At 39.9% G+C, this 27,188-nt stretch overlaps 1 protein-coding gene across 8 annotated transcripts; it reads right to left on the reverse strand.

Moving 5' to 3' along the window:
- Positions 1 to 197: 197 nt before the first annotated feature.
- Positions 198 to 25,334, reverse strand: ptprc (protein tyrosine phosphatase receptor type C). Of its 8 annotated transcripts, XM_031785526.1 has the most exons (34): positions 25,210 to 25,330; positions 25,008 to 25,111; positions 16,253 to 16,276; positions 15,875 to 16,003; positions 15,496 to 15,558; positions 15,225 to 15,353; positions 14,854 to 15,132; positions 14,614 to 14,643; positions 14,254 to 14,499; positions 13,695 to 13,922; positions 11,969 to 12,094; positions 11,749 to 11,871; positions 11,478 to 11,615; positions 11,073 to 11,219; positions 10,591 to 10,799; positions 10,233 to 10,293; positions 9,859 to 9,967; positions 9,605 to 9,639; positions 9,255 to 9,364; positions 8,930 to 9,020; positions 8,274 to 8,350; positions 8,070 to 8,106; positions 7,765 to 7,862; positions 7,434 to 7,559; positions 6,846 to 7,003; positions 6,565 to 6,700; positions 4,921 to 5,070; positions 4,628 to 4,718; positions 4,121 to 4,254; positions 3,833 to 3,967; positions 3,584 to 3,706; positions 2,340 to 2,506; positions 1,547 to 1,682; positions 198 to 1,279 (listed from the first exon to the last, which is right to left on the reverse strand). In XM_031785526.1, exons 2-34 carry the CDS (start codon positions 25,069 to 25,071, stop codon positions 944 to 946), a joined length of 4,245 nt encoding a protein of 1,414 aa, XP_031641386.1. In that variant the 5' UTR covers positions 25,072 to 25,111; positions 25,210 to 25,330; the 3' UTR covers positions 198 to 943. The 8 variants fall into 8 exon arrangements, with proteins under 8 accessions (XP_031641386.1, XP_031641385.1, XP_031641390.1 ...); XM_031785525.1 differs by having other exon boundaries at positions 25,008 to 25,304; XM_031785530.1 differs by lacking the exons at positions 14,854 to 15,132; positions 15,875 to 16,003 and having other exon boundaries at positions 25,210 to 25,334.
- Between the last annotated feature and the right edge of the window lie 1,854 nt (positions 25,335 to 27,188).

Below are 27,188 nucleotides of genomic sequence, written 5' to 3' on the forward strand. Positions count from 1 at the left end.
AGTTAGCAGTTACTGTTGTCCAGCGTGACTTTTACAATCAAAGCTCAGCACGCCGCAGTAAATATTTTCTTCTGGTCAAAGCGTTCGGCCAACTGCTCACTGTCTTTTCACAGCAAGAGGAAGGAGGTGGACATGGTGTACTAACAGCCGAGGGACAGCAGCCTAAATACCTTTACAAGATTTTGAATTCACTGTGAAACGTTTTCACACTCCTTTATTTCAGAACAAAAGTACTGCTTATTCTAAATTAATATACAAATTTGATTTACGCTTATGATAGTACAGAAAATAGCGAACCTAATATTAAAATGACAGCCTTCACTTAACCATTTATCAATATATACTAAAAAAGCTCAAATAAAAGAGAACTGTAGTTTGAAAACAGCAATGTAGTGCAAAGTTTTCCATTTACTTTGCTTGTCAAAATAGCACACATTTTGCAATTTCTAACACAGTTTACCCTACCATGGCCCCAATATGTAATTTAGGGCTCTATTCAAACCATATCGCTGAAGCGTTACAGATTTCGTGGTCAAAATGTAAAGATAATTCCCAATTGAGCCGACATATTACCGTGAATGCCGTCTCTGCCAAAGCAGGAATATTTCCTTTAAAAAAATGTGAATTTGGCTTTTGTGCTGAATTTCCACGATATGGATTGAAAAATAAAAGCCCTTAGTTTGAATCTGAAAATACGCCAAGTCATAATTTTACAGAAATAAAGCTATTAAAAGCATTTTTTTAAATGGCATAAAAATCCATTTCAAAACACATGTTAACTTCAAATGAGAGCTTTACATGTATAATACATTCATGGAGTAATTAAACCAAGTATACCAACTCTCCTATATACCAACTCTTCTATATCCCTCTACTGAACACGAACACTGTAAAAGGCACTGACGTACTAATATCCCGTTCAAGCGTCTTTATATAGGTTCTGTCACACCTCCAGGGTGACAGCAGGGCCGTTACTAGACCCCTCCAGAGGGGTTTTCTCTGTAGGGCTACCTGGCTCTTTAGCCTCATCCTCATTGCCCTCTGCTGCAGCACCTGCTTCTTTCCCTGCCACTAGGGGAGTGCTCTCTACTGCCTCCTTCACCACCTCTGCCCCCTGCTGGGTGGCTGTGGTAGCGCTGGCAGGCTGCTCTGCTTTGGTCTCGTTGACGACCTGGATGGAGTCAGCTGCTGCAGCTGGGGCGGTGGCTGGCTGCTTCACTTCCCCGTTCTGAATAGGAAACGATCCCTCCACGGCATCATACAGAAACTGGTACTGCTCCTGACAGGGTGACACACACAGAGACAGACAGACAGCGGTGAGAGAGAGAACCATACCAACACTCACCCTTCTAGGGACAATCCTCATTGAGACCGTGGCTGAACTAGATGATAAGCTACCTTGGAACAGAAACCAACAGATAGTCCTAATGCATGTTGCATTTGACACATTTACAACCTTGTACATCATACCCACAATACAATTTGGAAATGTGCAACAGTATTTGTTCAGACCAGTGTACAGTAGGCCAACATGCGTCCTACTTACCAGGCTGTGGATCATGCCTTGCCTCTCCTTGCGCAGAGCCTTGGCCACCTGGAACACGTCAACCAGTTTCTCTGTCTCGGCACTGTCCATGATGTTCCACAACGCACAGAAGACCCCGGAGCGAGACGAGCCATCACTGTGAGAAGATGGAGGGCATTGACTCAGTAAAGAGTAGGGCATTGACTCAGTAAAGAGTAGGGCATTGACTCAGTAAAGAGAAGGGCTTTGACTCAGTAAAGAGTAGGGCATTGATTCAGTAAAGAGTAGGGCTTTGACTCAGTAAAGAGTAGGGCATTGATTCAGTAAAGAGTAGGGCTTTGACTGATTAAAGAGTAGGGCATTGACTCAGTAAAGAGTAGGGCATTGACTCAGTAAAGAGTAGGGCATTGACTCAGTAAAGAGTAGGGCATTGATTCAGTAAAGAGTAGGGCACTGACTCAGTAAAGAGTAGGGCACTGACTCAGTAAAGAGTAGGGCATTGACTCAGTAAAGAGTAGGGCATTGACTCAGTAAAGAGTAGGGCATTGACTCAGTAAAGAGTAGGGCTTTGACTCAGTAAAGAGTAGGGCATTGATTCAGTAAAGAGTAGGGCACTGACTCAGTAAAGAGTAGGGCACTGACTCAGTAAAGAGTAGGGCATTGACTCAGTAAAGAGTAGGGCATTGACTCAGTAAAGAGTAGGGCACTGACTCAGTAAAGAGTAGGGGTTTGACTCATCTTACAAATCCAGATGCCTCCAAAAGCAGGCAGATATGTAAACAATGTCTAGAATGGCTCTGAGACTGTGACTCACTTGCAGTGGACCACAACAGGCAGGATCCTCTCTGCCTTGCTGTTGCCATAGCCACAGGTCTGTTTGATGTTCTTGATCATGTCCATCAAATCCTGAGGCTTCTCTGGGAGTTCTCGTCCCGCCCACTTCAGGAACTGGTACTGTTTCACCTGCCGACTGTCTTTCCTCTGTAAGGACAGGATGAGTTTTTTTTTCTTTCTTTTTCAAATCACATTTTATTGGTCACATGCGTGGAATACTACAGGTGTAGACATTAAATCAAATCAAATCAAATCAAATTTATTTATATAGCCCTTCGTACATCAGCTGATATCTCAAAGTGCTGTACAGAAACCCAGCCTAAAACCCCAAACAGCAAGCAATGCAGGTGTAGAAGCACGGTGGCTAGGAAAAACTCCCTAGAAAGGCCAATACCTAGGAAGAAACCTAGAGAGGAACCAGGCTATGTGGGGTGGCCAGTCCTCTTCTGGCTGTGCCGGGTGGAGATTATAACAGAACATGGCCAAGATGTTCAAATGTTCATAAATGACCAGCATGGTCGAATAATAATAAGGCAGAACAGTTGAAACTAGAGCAGCAGCACAGTCAGGTGGAAGTTGAAACTGGAGCAGCAGCATGGCCAGGTGGACTGGGGACAGCAAGGAGTCATCATGTCAGGTAGTCCATTACAGTGAAAAGCTTTCTTGAGAGCCCATTCCCAACAGTAAGACAAATATTTGCTAAATAAAAAAGGAAATAGTAACACAACACAAACAAGGAGTACCAGTACTGGGGCGGCAGGGTAGCCTAGTGGTTAGAGCGGTGGACTAGCAACCGGGAGGTTGCAAGTTCAAACCCCCGAGCTGACAAGGTTAAAATCTGTCGTTCTGCCCCTGAACAACCCACTAGGCCGTCATTGAAAATAAGAATTTGTTCTTAACTGACTTGCCTAGTTAAATAAAGGTAAAATAAAAATGTCCAGGGGTATGAGGTAATACAGTATATGGGTTTCACCAAGTTCACTTCATTTACCTTTAGAGGATACTTATGGATACTTATGGATACTTATGGATACTTTCCATGGTCTTTCTTGGATTCAAAGGCCAATATTAAAACAGTGACAAAGTTGACACAAACACATTTTAATTTCCTTAAATTCTTCATGAAGATACCATTTTTTTGGGGGGGAGGAGAGTTATCACATTGTCTGCCGAACATAAGTAGGAACAGCCCCCAGACGTTCCCTACGGTTAGTTACCAGTTACCTTAGGGTGACGGATTTGGAGACTGCGAGTGGTGTACGCTGGGAGGGTTTCTGTGGCCTTCAACTCCACCTCGATGTCCCTGAAGGTTTTCTTTTCCTCTCCCCAGTACGCTGAACAGAACTCCTACGCATGCAGAGAAAAACACAGACTCGCTCATACAATACATCCACACAATGCATTAGAATAGCACTGCTGTATAACAGAGGTTCTTAGACCCCCCCCCCCCCCCCCCCTTGTTTTGGGACCCACCTGGTCTCCCTCTGTGAGGTCTGACAGCATGACGATGGTGTTGACCTTCTTCTGGAAGACCATCTGCCAGAAGTCTCCTGTGGTGTCGGCTAGAGGACCCTGGGCTGCTATCAGACTCCTCTGACACCAGTAACCCTAAGCGAGATTAACATACTTTAAATGGTTCACGGGATTCAATTCCATTTTGAGTGAAAATCATTTTGAGTGAGATCCATTTTTGTCTCACATCAATAATCTTGTGTCTGTTAAATTACTTTAAATTTCTCAAATGTTAAATATGATATGTACATCTATCTGTGTGGCGTTGATGTATTTGGTGGACTCCTCGTCCTCTTCGTCAGAAGAGTCATCATCATCGTCATCGTCGTCCTGGTCATGGCTGCTCTCGTCCTCGAGCTTCACCAGAACCCTGTTGTAGTCGTCTGATTGGAATGGTTTCAAATACCAGTCAGTTTTAGGAAGGGAAACCTATCTGAGGAACTCTTCAAGAAAGACTTCTTAAAGTGAAACTGAAAGCGTTTTAGCAACATGAAATCGTATTACATTCAGTTCATATACACCCCAAGGAAGAATGACATATTTTTTTGAAAACATGGTCATTTTCACATTTTCATAAGAATGTTTGGGAATGACATACAGTAAAGACATTTTTGTGAAGATTTTATGGAAATATAGAGTGAGAAAGCGGGCCGTACTTTTGGACAATTAATAGAACTAAACTTAAATGTATTATTGCTATTATAATTATTAACAACAAATGATACTGTGCTGGATCTGGCTGAATGCTGTACTCACATGGAATAACAGAAGAGGAGCGGTTTTTCTTCTTGTTCTCCTCGTTGATCCCTGTGTTGAATGTCCGCCAGTTCTTGTACCGTGGAAGTCTCTACATCACAGAACGGTCACAGAAAACTAGTTGAAGTACTCTGATAACACGTTTATTACATAGAAAAGACGGGAATGGAACAGTGGATGGGAAGAAAGGAAGAAATAACAGAGGAAAGCAAGAATGGATGAAGGGACAGGAAGTAATAGATGAAGGGACAGGAAGTAATAACAGAAGGAATAAGTGAATAAGTTAGACTGACCTGGAACTCTGCCTCCAGCAGAGTAGGCTCGTTACCGGGGTCTCTCTGTTTGAGTGTGCCCAGTGTTGGGTGCAGCTCTGCCAGGGAGATCTCTGTCTCTCCAAACTGGTTGTGTTCTATCAGAGCCTGATGGATCAGGATGTACTGAGCCTGACCGGACACACAGGTTAATACACACAGTAATACTTAATAATACACACATTAATACATAATAATACACACAATAATACACATCTTAATACGTAATAATACACACAGGTTAACACACATTAATACTTAATGATACAAACATTAATACGTAATAATACACACAGGTTAACACACATTAATACTTAATGATACACACATTAATACACACCTTAATACGTAATAATACACACAGGTTAATACACACATTAATACTTAATAATACACACATTAATACGTAATAATACACACAATAATACACACCTTAATACTTAATGATACACACATTAATACACACCTTAATACGTAATAATACACACAGGTTAATACACACATTAATACTTAATAATACACACATTACTACTTAATAATACACACATTACTACTTAATAATACACACAATAATACACACCTTAATACGTAATAATACACACATTAATACATAATAATACACACCTTAATACGTAATAATACACACATTAATACACACCATAATACGTAATAATACACCCAGGTTAATACACACATTAATACATAATAATACACACATTAATACGTAATAATACACCCAGGGTAATACATACATTAATATTAATAATACACACATTAATACACACATTAATACTTAATAATACACACAGGTTAACACACATTAATACTTAATAATGCACACATTAATACGTAATAATACACACAGGTTAATACACACATTAATACGTAATAATACACACAGGTTAATACACACATTAATACTTAATAATACACACAGGTTAATACACACATTTATACTTAGTAATACACACATTAATACTTAATAATACACACAAGTTAATATACACATTAATACTTAATAATACACACAGGTTAATATACACATTAATACTTAATAATACACACATTAATACACACATTAATACTTAATAATACACACAGGTTAATATACACATTAATACTTAATAATACACACATTAATACACACATTAATACGTAATAATACACACAGGTTAATACACACATTAATACTTAATAATACACACAGGTTAATACACACATTTATACTTAGTAATACACACATTAATACTTAATAATACACACAAGTTAATATACACATTAATACTTAATAATACACACAGGTTAATATACACATTAATACTTAATAATACACACATTAATACACACATTAATACTTAATAATCCACACAGGTTAATACACACATTAATACTTAATAATACACACATTAATACGTAATAATACACACATTAATACACACATTAATACTTAATAATCAACACAGGTTAATACACACATTAATACTTAATAATACACACATTAATACTTAATAATACACACATTAATACTTAATAATACACACATTAATACTTAATAATACACACATTAATACTTAATAATCCACACAGGTTAATATACATATCATAGTCTAATGGATGGAAACTTACCTCCACTTGAACCATGAGGCATCTCTGGCGCCGTAGCTTGACCACGTATCCGTAGATGTCCACTCTGCCCTCAGCCTCCAGCCCCTCCATCATGGCATCAATTCCCATGTAGGTGCCTGTTCTCCCCACTCCAGCGCTGCACAAAGTAGTATGGTCAAATTATGAACAATCACACACAAATATCTCATTCTGGACACAAAAAAACACACATTTTGAATAAAGAGAGGTCAACAAATGTAAAGTACAATCCTGTGTGTGTGTGTGTGTGTGTGGTTTTCTACCTGCAGTGGATGACTATGGGTCCACTGAAGAGGTTCTTGAAGGCGTTGACGCGTCGCCTCAGCTTCAGCAGGAGATGTGGCTCTCCCGGCACGCCGTGGTCTGGCCAGCTGGTGAACTGGATGTGGGTCACCTCCCTCTCTGCACTCTTCTCCCTCTTCTACACACACACACCACACGTACATACAGGTGTAGGATCTTAATTTGACCAGTTTCTCACAGCAGGAAAATAATCCTGCAGTAACAGGAAATCTGAATTATGGTGTGGAATATAATTAATGGACATTTTTTTAGGGGTTGGTGTATTTTCTTACAAACTTACAAACTTTAAAAGACTTAAAACTCCAATACAGGTTTGCATGTCCTGCAACAACAGGGTGATCAAATGAAGATCCTACATCTGTATAGAGGTGCATGGGGTGACCAGCCAACTTCATACCATTTATATCTTAATCCTAGTCAGACATTCAGTGACTTTGATATATAATTTTAGTTTAGTTTTGGCAGTTTATCAAGAGAGTAACTACCGTGTTTGTGTATTTAAAAATAACAGATATCGCCGTATTAAAACCCTGTGAATATTGACTCACGTTGGTCAAGCTGAGGTGACGGATGATGTAATCGGGACAGTGCTCTTCTCTGTTCAGCTTCACAACAAACCCCTCAAAGATCTCCACCTCCCTTTCAGGAGACGGCCAGTACTGGGCACACTTGTTCTACAGGGGAAAAACAACACAGAAACAGTTAAATGCCAGTTAAATGTCATAGGAAAATATCTTCAGAGGACGAGCCGTCTTTTCCTGTTGTTCTGGTTGGAGCCGTGGGTGTAATCGAAAGGAAGCTCTGCTTTGCAAACCCGAGCAACATGCACACAAACGTGTTAAGCGTATAAACAGAACCGTTTTACTGTTATTTGCTTACCCTGTTACTCTCCTCACAACGTGTTACCATGACGATGATAGAGGACTGTTGCTCCCAAACCATCCTCCAGAAATCCTCCACTGTCTCTTCCTTGGGACCTACCACACACACACACACACACACACACACACACACACACACACACACACACACACACACACACACACACACACACACACACACACACACACACACACACACACACACACACACACACACCACGTTGCAGAATAAAGACGCAAGGCCAACACAACACTACACGATTCAGTGTGTAAAGATAATCATCAGTAAAAACAGCCCTTAACCTTGAGCTGCGATGTACTTCTTAGACTCCTTGAAACCCTGTAACGAAAGACAATTTGGCACAGCACACAATAGGTACAAAATAAGTTGGTATCATTACTAATCACTATGTATAGTAATCACTATATATTTACTATTTTACGATATAGGTAAATTATGACATAACGTGAATGTTAAAAGCGAATAACCAAACAAGTGTTCCTTACGTCGATGAAGCTGGCGTTGATGTAGTCACAGCCAGTCTCTCCATTACCACTGGTCAGCTGGACACGGTTGTAGTCGTCTGATTGGACCGAGACATAAGGAAATAACATCACTGATCTGAGAGGAGCAGTGTTCACATAGGATCAGGTGTTCTGCCTTCAGACAGCAGTGTTCATATAGGATAATGTGTTCTGCCCTGGGACAGCAGTGTTCACATAGGATCAGGTGTTCTGCCTTCAGACAGCAGTGTTCATATAGGATCAGGTGTTCTGCCTTGGGACAGCAGTGTTCATATAGGATAATGTGTTCTGCCTTGGGACAGCAGTGTTCATATAGGATAATGTGTTCTGCCTTCAGACAGCAGGGTTCATATAGGATTAGGTGTTTTTCCTTCAAACAGCAGGGTTCATATAGGATAATGTGTTCTGCCTTGGGACAGCAGTGTTCATATAGGATAATGTGTTCTGCCTTGGGACAGCAGTGTTCATATAGGATAATGTGTTCTACGTTGGGACAGCAGTGTTCATATAGGATAATGTGTTCTGCCTTGGGACAGCATTGTTCATATAGGATAATGTGTTCTACCTGGGGACAGCAGTGTTCATATAGGATAATGTGTTCTGCCTTGGGACAGCAGTGTTCACATAGGACCACTTACATGGGAGGATGTCTACGTAGCGGTTCTTGGGCTGGTTGCAGGACTTCTTGGCCTCTCTGACCGTGTTGCGGCTGAAGATCCTGGGGATGCTCTGTAGGGAGAGATGGGATCTGTGAGCTGAATGGTGGAATCACTGGAGCTGAGGTTAGGTGTCTGGGAAACATACAGTAAGTATCTGCCCTAGAAATAGACTCAACACGTCGCGAAAGAAACAGTAAATCCAGAGTAATTTACCATTTGATTTCTAACCTTCCTTTGTTTTGTCCTTTTCCTAAGTGTCTAAGACTTCTGATTGGCCAGGAGGTTGTGGGATTCTAACATTCACCTGAAACTCCTGAAGGAAAAGACGTCCCTCATCGGCGATTTTCCTCTTGTAGGCGTCCAGAAGCACCTCAGATCCGATTGGCTCCACGTTCAGCAGGTTCTCCTCATCACCTAGGAAACACCAATCAATGACAACCCCAACATACAGGAACGGGAAGAGATTGTATATTTTTGAAAGGTTTTAATGGAGAGAGTTCAAAGGGTAGAAGAGTCTATAGTCTTGCAACAGTCATAGGACATCTACTCATTCAATTGATGGAGTTCAGCAAGCGTGTGTCTCTATGCACTTAAAGTAGATGGCTCTGTTTAAGAGCGTCTCAATCTGATCAAATGGAAGAAATATTCACTTACTTGGCTGAATCAGCTCAATCTGTTCATCATTGTTGCTGTGGAACAAACAGTAATATCTGAGGATAGCAGATCTACTGTACGGTTGAATACCATCCTCTACCGTATAATCTACAGCACTAAATAGCCAAACTAGAATGGATCTAACGAAGCTACTACTTACACAGCTACCTCTTCAAATACAATCTGAAGGTAATCTGAAGCCTACTGTAGCATTTAGAGACTTCCTGTCAGACAGGGCCTGACTAAATACTTACTTGGACTTCTTGCGCTGCAGGATGTAGATCTTGTAGAGAACGAAGATGAGAGCCAGAGACGTCAGGATGATGAGGAACACAAGGAACCCAATCACAGCTTTGTCATTGTCTGAAAACAGATGAGAAGAGTGGTAAAGGGACTTTTACTCAACACTGTAAAAGCAACACTGAATGCTGTTTAGCCTACCATGAATGGAGGGAGGAGGAGGGATAAATGGCTACTTGTTCATACAGTTCATCAAAGCCATATTATTTTGTTAATTGGAGTCAGAGAAAGGTAATATTCATACAAAGTGTATCATTTCAATCAGTCTGACTTGAGTATATTTATTGTAGGCTTCTGCATAAGATTCTGTAAATGTAAAACTACTTACAGCGAGTAGTAATGTGTTTTTTTATTGGTTTACTCTTGTATTTCCCATTGTATGTCACGATCTGAAAAAAGAAGACATTCATGTATGATCCTTCCATCACAATAGTTCCTGGTCCCAACAAACCCACTGGGTTAACAGGAACGCACAATAATCAAGCCAATACTCTCGTTAATGATCATCCTGACTATGTGAACACATTACCTGAGAGACATACTGGTGAAACACCATTTCTACATCTTCTGTTTAACTCATCTACATACAGTACATAGAGCATTTCATTCAACAGTATCTAATGCCACGATATATTACAGCATAGTCAATACATTAGGTTTTACTGTATGAATGTTGAATAACGTACCTGAACTGTGTAGTCTGTTAAATAGCCGAGGTCCGCAATTGTAAAATTGCATTTTTGATTGTTTTGTGGTTTTGTCTCAGACCCAGAGATCGTTGCAATGTACCACTTCTCTTTTCCCTTCCACTGAACTGGCTTTAATTCATCACATGTAATGGTAAAAGCATTGTTCTGAGTAGAAATCACACTCATTTTCATCACCTCATCAGGTACTGTCAAACACAAACATAGGCAACAGATTACATTATGGTCATCCTGTTCACAGATCCCAACAGATGTGAAGCAGTTATTTCATATAGGCCTGTTGTAAACTGCATTCTTCCACTTCATATTATATGATTATTTACTACTGTTCAGAAACATTTTTACTCAGCACCCTTCACTTCAACATCTGCATCGTGGAAAGATTGCTGCAGTATGTTAACAACCATCATATTGCTATATATTGTGAATGAAATGATATATGCAACGTATGTCACACTTACCTCCAGGTGCAGTTTGGATTGTCTTAGACACTTTTTTGAGTGTATCGTAGCTCATGTCTTTGTACCTTGGCTCAATTGAACAGGTATAATTTGTGAACGGCTGCAATTTATTAAAATCATAATGTAATTCATCCGTGGTGTAACAATCTGAAAAATGGATGAAAAAGGAGTCAAAGCTTGATCTGTAATTCTTATCAATTAGTTGTTTGTGTTAAATATATATATAAATGATCTCATCTCCCACCTGAGGCAACTGCTTGTTCGACAAGCTGCCAGGGACATACAATTGTAAAGGCAACCACATCTTTAGGAAAACATACATACCTGTGTTTTCCATAGGGACTTATCATTAAAATAAGGTTAATTTGTTTGGTGGGTAAAATAATTACTTAAAATGTAGCTTACCTTTAACTTTAGTCTCCTTTCTACAGGAAATGCAGGAGTGAAATAGCTGAGTATATTTGGGGCAGTTAATGCTGTCATTGGTCCATTTAAGGCTTATGGAGGTGTTTGTGTTTGTAGACGTTTGGTTAATGTCCACTTCTACGGAGTGAAATATGAGAATAATATGATCATAGTGATACTGAAATAAATGCATGTTATAGGCTATTTTCAGTATTCAAATGTTTAAGTCGAGGGAGAGTTTATCTTAAAAAATGTTTGTATAATAACTTACTACACTTGATTTCAACGTCAATGGACTTGGTATTGATGACTTTACTGTTGTGAGTAATCTTTCCACTACAGCTGTATTTCTGAAAGGGTTCCAAATCAGTCAAGTTGATAGACCCGTTGTTTCCTGGGACAAAAACAAGAATATTAGTGATTTCTTCCTTTGAAAAAATAAATTGTTATCATATGTAAATTCATATGAAATGTGGAAACATTATTTTTACCTTCACAGGTGTAATGAATGTCCAGATCTTTAGGGCTACAGTTTTTTGGCTTGTTTTTCCATACTATTTCAACAGGGAGTACGTTTTTGAATTCCAGATTGGGAGAATGTTTGACTGTAGAATACTCTGTTTCAAAATAGGAAAGATTTAATTATAGCTATGCACAAAAGAGACAAAATAGTGATACTGGTTAACAAATGATGGTTTATCAGCAGCCGTGTACAATGTGGCCACAGCCTTTGATATTATACTTTATTAGGATCTCTTTTAGTCCTCATTTGGACTAATCTTATAAGAGTATACAGTGCATTTGGAAAGTGTTCAGACACCTTCCCTTTTCCACAAGTTGTTATGTTCCAGCATTATTCTCAAATGTATTAAATAAATACAAATCCTGACCAATCTACAAACAATAACCCATAATGACAAAGCGAAAACAAGATTTTATAAATGTTGTTCACAGGTATTATAAGTATTCAGACCCTTTGCTATGAGACTCGAAATTGAGCTCAGGTGCATCCTGTTTCCATTGATCAATCCTTGAGATGTTTCTACAACTTGATTGGAGTCCACCTGTGGTATATTCAATTGATTGGACATGATTTGGAAAGGCACACACCTGTCTATACAAGGTGCCACAGTTGACAGTGCATGTCAGAGCAAAAATCAAGCCGTGATGTTGAAAGAGTTGTCCGTAGAGCTCAGAGACAGGATTGTGTCAAGGCACTGGGGAAGGGTACTAAAACATTTCTGCAGCATTGAAGGTCCCCAAGAACACAGTGGCCTCCATCATTCTTAAATGGAAGAAGTTTGGAACCACCAAGATTCCAAGAGCTGGCCGCCCGGGGGAGAAAGACCTTGGTCAGAGAGGTGACCAAGAACCCGATGGTCACTATGACAGAGTTCTAGAGTTCCTCTTTGGAGATGGGAGATCCTTCCAGAAGGACAACCATCTCTGCAGCACTCCACCAATCAGGCCTTTATGGTAGAGTGGCCAGATGGAAGCCACTCCTCAGTGAAAGGCACATGACAGCCCGCTTGGAGTTTGCCAAAAGCCACCTAAAGGACTCTCAGACCATGAGAAACAAGATTCTCTGGTCTGATGAAACCAAGATTGAACTCTTTGGCCTGAATGACAAGCGTCACATCTGGAAGAAACTAGGCACCATCCCTACGGTGAAGCATGTTGGTGGCAGCATCATGCTCTGGGGATGTTTTTCAGCAGCAGGGACTGGGAGACTAGTCGGGATCGAGGGAAAGATTAATGGAGCAAAGTACAGATAGATCCTCGATGAAAACCTGCTCCAGAACACTCAGGACCTCAAACTGGGGCCGTGGTCCAACAGGACAATAAGAGCACACAGCCAAGACAAAGCAGGAGTGGATTCGGGACAATGTCCTTGAGTTGCCCAGCCAGAGCCCGGACTTGAACACGATTGACCATCTCTGGAAAGACCTGAAAATAGCTGTGCAGCTACACTCCCCATCCAACCTGACAAAGCTTGAGAGGATCTGCAGAGAAGAGAGTGAGAAGCTCCCCAAATAAAGGTGTGCCAAGCTTGTAGCGTCATATACTGTACTTTCCGAATGCACTGTACACTGTTGGTCAGGATTGTTTAAATAAAGGATAGCAGGTCATAGTGATTGAGAAATGTCCTTTGCTGTTGAGTAATTCCCGTTTAACATTTGAAATATTTTTCTTTCCGAGTGTTTATAGTAATCTCACCTGCTGTTATGGGTATAGTTTTGCTGATGTTGACACTGCAATCTCCAGGCACAGCTACATTGGTTGTGAAGTTTGTGCAGAAATGTTCATCTAAAAGCTTAAAACATTTGTCTTTGTTCCAGGTGATATTGTTCCATTCAGGACTGTTCCATTTAGCATCACTGATATCCCATTTCGTCACATAACACAAATATCCCGGCTTCGTGTTGGTGGAAAACTCTAGGTCATCTAAATCGTGCAAACATTTGTTAAAAGAAATATAGATTTTTAACTATTTTTCCAACATGTATTATTTTAGATAAGTATCATAGTCTACAGCTAGTTAACTACAAGTGAATTTACATAATAGTTATTATAAGTAAGTAATTTGTCATTGTATTGAGATTCAACCTAAAAAGATCCCTATATGTTACTACTAAACACAGTGACTGTTACATCCCACAATTTGTTTTCCTCCAAAGCATTATTTAGCCACAGGATTTAATAAGGATTATTAGTTCATATGTAATTAACAAATAATACCTTATTAAACAGTGTATGCTCAGTGCCTTTGACATACCCATTTTCTCAGTCCTGCTATTTCTCAGAGTGCTATTTCCTTGGAGTTCACATTCAGGCTGAATCTTTGTAAAAGTGTAGTTCCTGCAAGGCTTCAATGATACCACAATAGTGGAGTTCACCGTTTGATGCTCAACAATCATGTGTTTTCCTGATTCATCCTGGTACAATATGTTGTATGTGTCGGAGGTTGAGGCCTTTAAGTCAATCTGAAAGCCATAGATGACAGGCGTGACCGTGTATGTACCTATAAGATTAAATGAAAAGATTGATCATTATTTATTCATTTATTTATTCAGGTGAACTATCCCTATCATGCACAGTCTTAGAATGCATCTCAAACCAAATAATTGGAACTTACACTTTGGAGGTGTTGGTTTAGTCTGGCTGCCTGAAAGACGGAACAGACAGGTGAGAATCCACGAGAACAACGTTACATTACAACATCACAACATTCCATTACAACATCACAACATTCCATTACAACATCACAACATTCCATTACAACATCACAACATTCCATTACAACATCACAACAGTAGGAGAAACATGATCTACTATCAATGGACACAACACAGCATCCCATGGAGGAGAGGCCAACCTGTGGGGATAGCTGTAGTGGAAGTCAGGGTGCTTGCAGGTGAGGTTTGGTTGTGGATGGGTGGAGTGCTTGTAGGCAAAGATGGAGAGGTGGAGTTGTTTATAGGCAAAGCCTGGGTTTGAGAGGTGGAGTTGTTTGTAGGCAAAGCCTGGGTTTGAGAGGTGGAGGTGTTTGTAGGACAGGCTGGGGTTTGGTTGATGGTGCTTGCAGGGTCAGATGTCTGGGTTTGGTTGAGGGTGCTTGCAGGGTAAGAAGTGCTTGTGCTCGAGTCGCCAGTTACTATAAAATAGAGAACGACACACTTTTGATGTGAGACAGAAACAACACATTTTACTGCATTAACAGACGTTAATGGAGGAGGTATACATTACCGTTGGAGAGGGTAGCTTGGCTTGATGCCTGAGGGATGATGTTTGAGGTGGGGGTAAGCGAACTGAGTGAAGGTGAGAAGGTGGTAGTGGTCGTCGTGGTGATGGTGGTGGTGTTTGGAAGTAAGGGGCCTGATACAAATCATCTCAGTTAGAGAGAGAAATCACAATAAATAACAAATAAATGTAAAAAATGATGCGATCAGCTCCTGGTAATGGAGCTGATCAACAGATCCAGCATGACTCAATGAGAGATTCTGCTTTGCAGGTTTACCTGTGGAGTCGTTTGCATTCTTGGTGGATTGTGTGGGTGAAGTACTGGAGATGTTGTTTTTGTCTGTGGATAAAAGTGACAGAGTGAGTGCTGCAAGTTTCTGTTGGGGAGAGTTGAGGCAGGAGAGAAGTGAGTGGATAGTTGGTTGGTTGGTTGACTGATGGAGGCTCAAAACTACAATTCTCTTGTTCTTATTCTGAACTTACCAAACCATGTTTCGTCCGTGACATAGACAGTGTGTTCAAAATCACCACAACTGACATTTCACAACTGACATTTCACAACTAACACTCTGACTTCACTTTAGAGAGAGAAATCAAACATATCACTGATGTAAACGGAGGTCGCCTACACCCGGACACTCCAGTGTAGTATTTACCTTGCTCATTTATGGGTGGAGGAGTGGTTGAGATGGATGCTGTCTGAGAGTTTAAAGGTGTGATGGGAATGCTTGTGGGTTTGTTGGTGATGGCTACTGTTCCTGTTGGGGGTATTGTTGTTGTGGAGCCTTGGATGAGAGAGTGAGAGTGAGAGTGAGAGGCTGAGATGAAGATTTTACCCCATAGAGCTAAATGTAGAAGCATAGGATCTCTATGGGGTTGACCAACTTTGGAGCTGGACACATTGTTGCTGCCTCTGAGCATTAATGTGAATAGCATCTGCAATCATGCAACGGTCACCTTCAGATGTGGAGAAATCATGACTGATTCTGGGGGATAAAGACATGAATTAGAGAATCATTTTAAGACCAACTGACCTTTCGAAGTTGTATCCCCGTCACCTATAAAATGAGAAGAGAATTATAGTTTTGTCATTGTCACTTTTACATTCACACATTTAAGTCATCATCAAGGACTTATGGCCAACATTACTATCTAACATTACATCAATCTGAAAACGTATTTATCTGAAATGAACTGCTATAAACATCGACCAACATTGTATTTGGTCAGATTTATCAAGCACATAACTTCCTCCAAGGCTTTACCCTGTATATCACAGGAGGCTGCTGAGCAGAAAGCGGCTCATAAAAGTGGCTGGAATGTAGAAAATGGAATGGTATCAAACTCATGGAAGCTCTGTGTTTGATGAATTCGATACCATTCCGTTCCAACCGTTACTATGAATCTGTCCTCCCCAGTTAAGGTGGCACCAGCCTCCTGTGGTGTATATATTGACTTCCTTACTGCTCGTAGCTAGCCGGGGAGGAAAGGGCGTTGTTAGCAGTGGTGGTTTGTGTGTGAGTGTGAGTGTGGCATAACCTGGTAGCCATGGTAACTCGGAGCAGAGCGAACACTCTATTTCAGCATCCGACCACAGTTTCCTGCTTCGCATCAAGCCCAGAGATGAGAACCCAATCCCCTTTCTGTTCTAAGAACAGCAATTGTTCATCTTCAGTTTTGTACCAACTGCAGATGTACAGTATGATGTTTGACTATAATGCACACAGGTGTGAACGCACCAAGGCTCTTGACCATTTTAAATATATATATATATATATATATATATATATATATATATATATATATATATATTTTTTTTTTACATCACATGAGATAGGTATGGAATGTTCCAGACCCAATTACACCTTTAAGGTCTGGTCTACTTTAGATGATTTGTGCTGTTAACATTGTACTGGGTTTCCTGTAGCCCAAACCCTGAGCTTCTAAGGCAAAATGCAAAAACCAGCGACTTAAAATGTTTACTTCCTTATTTCAATACAATTAGGTTGTCACAATGTTTCAGCATACACATGCTTTGGATTGACTTGACCCGCAAGTATCTTCCTACATAGGACTTATACAAAACGACACAAAAATGAAACAGAAAGAATGCACATAGAGCTGTAGAAGTATTCAACCCAAAATAAACTGCTATAACACTGTGTTTCTCTTCCATTTGAACAGAGACCTACAACAGAAATGAGAATGTGACAGAGGCTGCTTGAACAATAATTAGACTTCAGGAAGTGTTTTTTTTGTTTTTTGCTCAACTCTGGTTTATGTGTTTTAGTGTTTCCAAGGGAGATGGGTGCACCCTGCACTGACATTTTACTGGTCCGCCCACCCAATGAAAACCTGGTCAGATGCTGCTGTTGTGACTGGCTGGGGATTCTTTTTGTTACTTTTTCACACTACTACACCTCTTCAGGATTGAAAGGTGTTACTCTCAGTTTGTGAATATGTAACTGCGGTAGTGGGTGAACCACCAGTGAGTCTGCTATCAAAGTTTGATTGCAGAAGTGAAATGTCTTCACACATCCAGTGTAGGTTGTTTGCAATTGCGTTTGAGACAACAACAAAAATCGACCATTAAGAGGAAGCTATGCATTTACTTAAAGGAGAGCTAGTTGCTATGTACTTTGCATAGAGGCTTGTAGGGGTTCTGGTGGCTCGTTCTCATTAATGGCAAGATGGCCAAGTTGGGGTGTGATAACGTGATAAAGATTGCCAAGTTGGGGTGTGATAACGTGATAAAGATGGCTAAGGTGGGGTGTGATAACGTGATAAAGATGGCTAAGGTGGGGTGTGATAACGTGATAAAGATGGCCACGTGGGGTGTGATAACGTGATAAAGATGGCCAAGTTGGGGTGTGATAACGCGATAAAGATGGCTAAGGTGGGGTGTGATAACGTGATAAAGATGGCCAAGGTGGGGTGTGATAACGTGATAAAGATGGCTAAGGTGGGGTGTGATAACGTGATAAAGATGGCCAAGGTGGGGTGTGATAACGTGATAAAGATGGCCACGGTGGGGTGTGATAACGTGATAAAGATGGCTAAGTGTGATAACGTGATAAAGATGGCCAAGGCGGGATGTGACGAAGGCTATCTCCCCCAATCTCTCTCTCAAAATCTACATTTAATCCATTTTAAATTCAGGCTGAATTCAGACTAAATGTTGAAAAAAATCGAATGATGTGAAACTTTCTTCAGAAAATATTCTCAGCCCTGTATATATAAATATATATACAGTGACTTCAGAAAGTTTTCACACCCCTTGATTTGTTCCACATTTTATTGTGTTACAGCCTGAATTTAAAAATAATTAAATTGAGATTTTGAGTCAGTGGTCTACACACAATACCCCATAATGTCAAAGTGGAATTTATCATTTTTGTTTTACAAATTAATAAAAAATGAAACGTTTCAAATGTCTTTACTCAATGAGTATTCAACCACTTTGTTATGGCAAGCCTAAATATATTGAGGAGTAAACATGTGTTAAACAAATCACATAATAAGTTGCATGGACTGTACAATAATAGTGCTTCACATGACTTTTAAATGACTTCCTCATCTCTGTACCCCACCCATACAATATCTCGCAAAGAAGGGCACCTAAATGCATTTCTAAAAAGCAGACATTGAATATCCCTTTGAGCATGGTGAAGTTATGAATTACACATTGGATGGTGTATCAATACACCCAGTTACAAACAAATATAGTTGCCAGAGAGGAAGGAAACCGCTCAGGGATTTCACCATGAGACCAATGTTGTCTTTAAAAAAGTTAGAGTTTAATGATGTGATGGGAGAAAACTGAGGATGGATCAACAACATTGTAGTTACTCCACAATACTCACTCACCTTAATAATGACAGAGTGAAAAGAAGGAAGCCTATAAAGAATACAAATATTCCAAAACAATACAACAAATGCATCCTGTTTGCAATAAGGCACTAAAATAAAACTGCCAAAATGTGACAAAGAAATGTACTTTATGTCCTGAATACAAAGTGTTATGTTTGGGGAAAATCCAATACAACACATCACTGAGTATGATCATGTTAAACACTATTATTGCACAGAGTGATTCCATGCAACTTATTAAGCAAATGTTTACTCCTGAACTTATTTTGGCTTGCCATAAGAAATGAGTTGACTACTTTTTGACTGACATTTCTGCACTTCATTTTTTATTCATTTGTAAAAATGTCAAAAAACACAATTCCACATTATGGGGTATTGTGTGTGAATACTTTCTGAAGGCACTATATATATATATAGTCATATATAGTCATATATACTAGTCATATATATATATATATACAGTGCATTTGGAAAGTATTCAGACCCCTTGACATTTTCCACATTTTGTTACATTGCTTTATTTCCTCATCAATCTACACAAAATATCCCATAATGACAAAGCAAAAACTGTTTTTTGGTAAGGTTTGAAAATGTATAAAATATAAAATAAACAGACATACTTTATTTACATAAGTATTCTGACCCTATGATATGAGACTCCAAATTGAGCTCAGGTGCATCCTGTTTCTATTGATCATGCTTTTGATGTTTCTACAACTTGATTGGAGTCCACCTGTGGTACATTCAATTGATTGGACATGATTTGGGAAGGCACACACCTGTCTATATAAGGTCCCACAGTTGACAGTGCATGTCAGAGCAAAAACCGAGCTATGAGGTCGAGGGAATTGTCCGTAGAGCTCCGAGAGAGGATTGTGTCAAGGCACAGATCTGGGGGAGGGTACCAAAAAATGTCTGCATCGTTGAAGGTCCCCAAGAGCACAGTGGCCTCCATCATTCTTAAATGGAAGAATTTTGGAACCACCAAGACTCTTCCTAGAGCTGGCCACCCAGCTAAACTGAGCAATAGGGGGAGAAGGGCCTTGGTCAGGAAGGTGACCAAGAACCTGATGGTCACTATGACAGAGCTCCAGAGTTCCTCTGTGGAGATGGGAGAAAATTCCAGAAGGACTACCATCCCTGCAGCACTCCACCAATCAGGCCTTTATGGTAGGGTGGCCAGACAAAAGCCACTCCTCAGTAAAAGGCACATGGCAGCCAAATGGAGTTTGCCAAAAGGCACCTAAAGCACTCTCAGACCATGAGAAACAAGACTCTCTGAACTGATGAAACCAATATTGAAGTGAATGCCAAACGTTACTTCTGGAGGAAACCTGGCACCATCCCTATGGTGAAGTATGTTGGTGGCAGCATCTTGCTGTAGGGATGTTTTTCTACGGCAGGGACTGGGAGACTAGTCAGGATTGAGGGAAAGATGAACAGAGCAAAGAACATAGATCCTTGATGAAAACCAGCTCCAGAGCGCTCAGGGCCTCAGACTGGGGCGAAGGTTCACCTTCCAACAGGACAACAACCCTAAGTACACAGCCAATACAACGCAGGAGTGGCTTCGGGACAAGTCTTTGAATGTCCTTGAGTAGCTCAGCCCGAGCCTGGTCTTGAACCCTGAGCAGCAACGCTCCCCATCCAACCTGACAGAGCTTGAGAGGATCTGCAGAGAAGAATGGGAGAAACTCCCCAAATACAGGTGTGCCAAGCTTGTAGCGTCACACCCAAGAAGACTTGGGGTTGTAATTGCTGCTAAAGGTGCTTCAACAAAGTACTGAGTAAAGGGTCTTGAAAACCTATGGAAATTTGACATTTTATTTTTTATACATGTGCAAACATTAAAAAAAACTGTTTTTACTTGTCATTATGGGGTATTAATATAGATGAATGAGAATTTAAAAATTAAATAAAAATTTAGAATAAGGCTGTAACGTAACAAAATGTGGAGAAAGTCAAGGGATCTGAATACTTTCCAAATGCACTGTATGCTTCAGAACCCAAAAGTTGCTCGTCTTGATTGTTGACCAATGACTAGTCACCGGCATTGGCGCGCAAAGGTGAATGCGCATATCCTGATTAGTGACTAGAAATAACTTGTTTCATTTCCTCCAGATTTTACTGGCAAACAGAGTTGGCCTATGTTCATCCATATGAAATACAGTTTATCAATCTACTACAGACTCATCTCTGCTAGAACATGGAAAGTACTGTATAGATGGAAAGCCTGATGTATTGATTTTAACTTTTAGTTTTTTGTTTAATATTCACTTTCATTTGCAATCTTCTGCTTTTAAAGAGCAACTATTTCAGTTTATCATTGAAGTCAAAGACTATTTTTTCCCTTGATGTTAAAACAAGACTATGGCTTTAAATGTGATATTGTACCTTGACTTTTTAAAATTAAAACAGTATGTGATTGTATATTTTATTTGCGATTTGATTGATCATTGTCATATTTCAGATGAGCCAAGTTAATGACTCACAAGTTTGGACCATTCTTTTTTGGGGCGTTGAGGGTCAAAATGTCAGCAAGACCACTGGGATACATGATAATGGCAACAAATGGAGTTGGTTTGGATATAATAATTGATATAGTAATTGATATAGTAATGGATATAGTAATTGATATAGTAATGGGTATAGTAATGGGTATAGTAATTGATATAGTAATGGGTATAGTAATTGATATAGTAATGGGTATAGTAATTGATATAGTAATGGGTATAGTAATGGGTATAGTAATTGATATAGTAATGGGTATAGTAATTGATATAGTAATGGGTATAGTAATTGATATAGTAATGGGTATAGTAATGGGTATAGTAATTGATATAGTAATGGGTATAGTAATGGATATAGTAATGGGTATAGTAATTGATATAGTAATGGGTATAGTAATGGGTATAGTAATTGATATAGTAATGGGTATAGTAATGGGTATAGTAATTGATATAGTAATTGATATAGTAATGGGTATAGTAATTGATATAGTAATTGATATAGTAATGGGTATAGTAATGGGTATAGTAATGGGTATAGTAATTGATATAGTAATGGGTATAGTAATGGATATAGTAATGGGTATAGTAATTGATATAGTAATGGGTATAGTAATGGGTATAGTAATTGATATAGTAATGGGTATAGTAATTGATATAGTAATGGATATAGTAATGGATATAGTAATTGATATAGTAATGGATATAGTAATGGATATAGTAATGGATATAGTAATGGGTATAGTAATTGATGTAGTAATGGATATAATAATTGATATAATAATGGATATAATAGTAATGAATACATTTTTCTTGTTTTTGCAATACACCCCCCCCCCCAAAAGGTCTATGCACAGCCTTGCTCTCTCTCTGTCTCTATAATTTACATTTACAGATAAGATGTTGTTCTGCTAAGCCTCATCCCCCTCTTCACCACATCCCCCTCTCCTTCCTGAAACGCTGTTTTAATCATACAGCTCTATGGACATTTCAACACCGCTTCTTCATTTCAAAGGCTTCTGCTTTTCTCTCGTCATGTTCTTAAGTTTCATCTTAGCCACCGCCGGGACACGCTTATTAGGCAGGAAGAGGCCATCGCCTATTGCGGAAGATTGACGAGGGGTTTGAAATTTTCTGAGCTGTATTGATCAAGATGTAACTCCAACAACAATACATACAACCTCACGTAATTCAATGACAGCTTTTTAGGTGGGCGTTGATGCCCTCCTGTGACAAGCAGTATCCACTTTGTCAAAGGTAGGGACACAAAATATTTAGCTTGTCCACTCCCAGCGCGCCTCTCCAGGATGCTGTTGGAGAGATGCATCGCTGCAGAACTCCACCAACGTTCCGTCAAAAACATGGTCTAGCATAAATCATGTAGCATACATAGACATCTACATATACGGATGAAAGAATATGTGGCCTTTTCTGTAGCCTACAGGCTGGAGATAAAATGGATGACAATGTAATGAGAGACACGTTTTACATCAGGTTTCTCCAGATCAAATAGCCTAGAGTAAAGTATGCCCAATCAAATAAAAAATGTGCTGTCATGTTAACAAACAACACATCCTAAAACCAAGACAGGTTCAAGTAAAATGGACAATCACAAGTTTCACCTCATTGTCATGATCAGTGGTTTCAAGTTTGTATCCTAAACATTTTTGACAATCTGTAAATAGCGAAAAAGAAAATACTTCTGCATTTCCCGCTGTGTAAACACATTGCAAATAGGCTCACGATAACTCCAGATAACGTTGGGTAGCTGATATTCATAGATTAAATAGTCAAATTGATTAGTTACAGGAATCAGGATTAAGAAAGCCAACTCAACGGCCTGTTTTACAAAATGGTGGGCCTACCACATGGATGGGCATTCATAAAATTCCATCGTGGCCGACACGGTAGGCTACACCCCACTAAGCACGAGCCCTCTTTTTTTCTTATTTTTGTGTGTTTTAAAAACGGTAGGCTTACCACATAGATGGGCTTTCATACAATTGAATTTCAGGCAATACTGTAGGCTACACCTCAGTAAGCATGGGCTGACGCCTTTTGGAATTCTTTTTTTGGACCGGCCTGACTTCCACGTTCACGGACATTGATTTTTGGTCCGGTCCAGACCAAATCTAAATAATAATGTAATAATAATGTTTGGTTCACATTTTGTACAGTCTGGACTAGTCTTGGTTTGTCCCAAATAAATCAAGGCTATAAATTACATATTTTCAACTTTCATTCAGAATCAAAGCTGAGCCTGATTTCAACATCTGGGAAATACATATTTTCAACTGTCATTCAGAACCGAAATTAACCTGATTTCAACATCTTGAAAATATGTTTTTTTCAACGTCCTGGAAAAGATGTATTTTAAACATATGGAAAACACATCTTTTCACCGTTCATTCAGAACCTAAATTGATCCTAACTTCAGCGCCTGGAAAATATATATTTTAAATATATCTTTTATTTGAATTTTGCTTACTGGGACTATTCTAGTTTTGCCGGTGCATTTTTTGGTCTCGCCTAGTGTGGCAGAACGGCAAGGACCGGCCCTGACCTCAGCTATAGCTTTACCAGGAAGTGCAGACAGGCCGCTCAAAATGGAACACGGAAGTGGTTGAGCTGTGATCTGTCTAAAAAGAACCCCACATCTAAACTCTGTGTGTCTTACTGCAGTTGGTAGAAGTACATTCTACATTCAGAACATTCACATGTATTGGAGATTCACGCTAAATATACACAAACAAGGGTGCACTTTTGCACACAGAGCAAGAGGTTTTGAATGTAGCGTTGTTGCACAGTGAAAGGCAGGTATTAGCTTCAGATAATTACTTAGATGTTAAGTCCCTGATCTAGATAGATATCCAATCACTGAATGCATTTTAGTGTATCAAGTTAAGAGTAAAAACTTGACTAATCACTAATCAGGTGTGTCCTTTCTCTGAGGGGAACATGAGGGGACCAACTCAGCAGACTCCTCTTTAAAAGCTAGTCCTCCAGGTGACGCCCACCCAGACAGTTTTTAGAAGGACTTGACAATCTCAGAGTTACTCTATTCCAACTCACTTTTAATAGTTAAACCTAACAAAGTTATTTGCATTTTGACTGGTCTGAAAAATAAGTATACCATATCCTGCTTGAACCACAGCCCTTTGTCCCTCTCTCAAACATGATTGATCCATTGTTAACATTAGAAATTCCTGAAGAAAAATGCCTCAAGTAAATTAGATTTGATCAACCTTATTAAATGCACCTCTTACACTTCTTGAGTGATCGCATCGGGATACATTTTCTAAAACAATTCCATGTACATTATTGGTGAATTTATGCCCCACAGCCCTGTCACCATTAAAGGGATAACAGCCCTCCCATCAGCCCCATCCCCTGGGTATCATACTGTACTTACATATGGCCAGCTCTATGAGCCCAGTACACAGCAGCAGGATCTTCAGTCCATAGAGACCTGCCATGTCCAGGAGCGACGATCACACTACCCAGAGACCATACGTCCTAAAGGTAACGCCAAAAGAAACTCTTACAAATTATCCGTCTTATTCTCAACAACAAAAAAACAAAAAAACGTTGAAATTGTGTTTATTTGTCTTTACGTATGTCTTCCCTCCAGCCTTATCAGCGGACACAGCTTCCTGAATGTGTTCCCCTAACCCTAAACCTCGCCTCTGGTCCCTCAGCGCTACGCGACAAGTGATGTCACAGCTAGCTGAGACTCTGTACTTTACCTTATTTTACAGGAAGTCCCATTTCATCTACGCCACACATCTCCTTCCCTCCACTTCTGATCTTTCCTCTGAGATGCACAACATCAGATACATACAAAATACATATGTTTGTTTAGTGTAGCCTGGCTTTAAGTGTGTTTAGACATTTAACTCATCTTCAGAGAAAGAGAGGGTCTCACAGTGAGACATGTCTGATTTGCCCATAAAAGTGTTAAACAAAAGGTTCTCTGAACTCACAAACAAAGATTACTTCCATATAACAGAGTTATAAGTGTTGAATAGTATAGTTTGTCCTGTGTGGTTCAGTTGGTCTAGCGTGGTGCTTATGATGCCAAGAGTCGTGGGTTCGATTCCCACCGGGGCCACACATACAAAATGTATGCACACATGACTGTAAGTTGCTTTGGATAAACGTGTCTGCCAAATGGTATATTAGTTTGTGCTGTGTGTTTTCACACAAAAGCAAATATTACTGATACATCATGTTTTTTACATTTCAACTCTGTTGGCCTGTTGTACATCTTCTGACAAGTGCTCTACTCTTTTGAAGTGACAGTCATCTTTGCTGAAAGTGTGGGGACTTTGGGGCCTGTGACACACCATGAAACCTGTAGTGGTTTCAGCATTTCTTCTCTTCAACTGACTCCTCCCCACTAGTTGAGAAGAAGAAGAGTATGCTCACATACTAGGCCTACATCGCTATTTCCTGCACTGGTCCCCCCCCCCCACCCCTCTCTCTCTCTCTCTCTCTCTCTCTCCCTCATATCACCGGGGACTACCTGCCCTCCGGGACACCTACGGCACGTGATGTCACAGGAAGGCCAAAAAGATAATCAAGGACAACATCCACCCAAGCCACTGCCTGTTCCTCCCACTACCATCCAGAAGGCGAGGTCAGTACAGGTGCATCAGAGCTGAGACCGAGAGACTGAAAAACAGCTTCTATCTCAAGGCCATCAGACTGTTAATCAGCCATCACTAACACAGAGAGGCTGCTGCCAACATATAGACTCAAATCATTGGCCACTTTAATACATGAATTACTAGTCACTTTAAATAATGCCACTTTAATACTGTTTACATATCATACATTACTCATCTCATATGAAAATATTGTATTTTATACCATCTATTGTTTCTTGCCTGTACATATTCTAATTCCATCCCTTTATATTACAAATCAAATCAAATCAATTTGTATTAGTCACATGCGCCAAATACAACAGGTACAACCTTACAGTGAAATGCTTACTTACGAGTCCCTAACCAACAATGCAGTTTTAAAAATTCCCGGATAAGAATAAGAAAAAAAGTAACAAGTAATTAAAGAGCAGCAGTAAAATAACAATAGCGAGACTATATACAGGGGGGTACCGGTACAGAGTCAATGTGCGGGGACACCGGATAGTTGGGGTAATATGTACATGTAGAGTTATTTAAAGTGGCTATACATAGATGATAACAACAGAGAGTAGCAGCGGTGTAAAAGGGGGGGGGGGGCAATGCAAATAGTCTGGGTAGCCATTTGATTAGATGTTCAGGAGTCTTATGGCAGAAGCTGTGTAGAAGCCTCTTGGACCTAGACTTGGCGCTCCGGTACCGCTTGCCGAGCGGTAGCAGAAGGAACAGTCTATGACTACGGTGTCTGGAGTCGTCAACAATTTTTAGGGCCGTCCTCTGACATCAAATCAAATCAAATCAAATCAAATTTATTTATATAGCCCTTCGTACATCAGCTGATATCTCAAAGTGCTGTACAGAAACCCAGCCTAAAACCCCAAACAGCAAGCAATGCAGGTGGAGAAGCACGGTGGCTAGGAAAAACTCCCTAGAAAGGCCAATACCTA

Source organism: Oncorhynchus kisutch, linkage group LG13 (genome assembly GCF_002021735.2).
Source record: "Oncorhynchus kisutch isolate 150728-3 linkage group LG13, Okis_V2, whole genome shotgun sequence".
Lineage (NCBI taxonomy): Eukaryota > Metazoa > Chordata > Actinopteri > Salmoniformes > Salmonidae > Oncorhynchus > Oncorhynchus kisutch.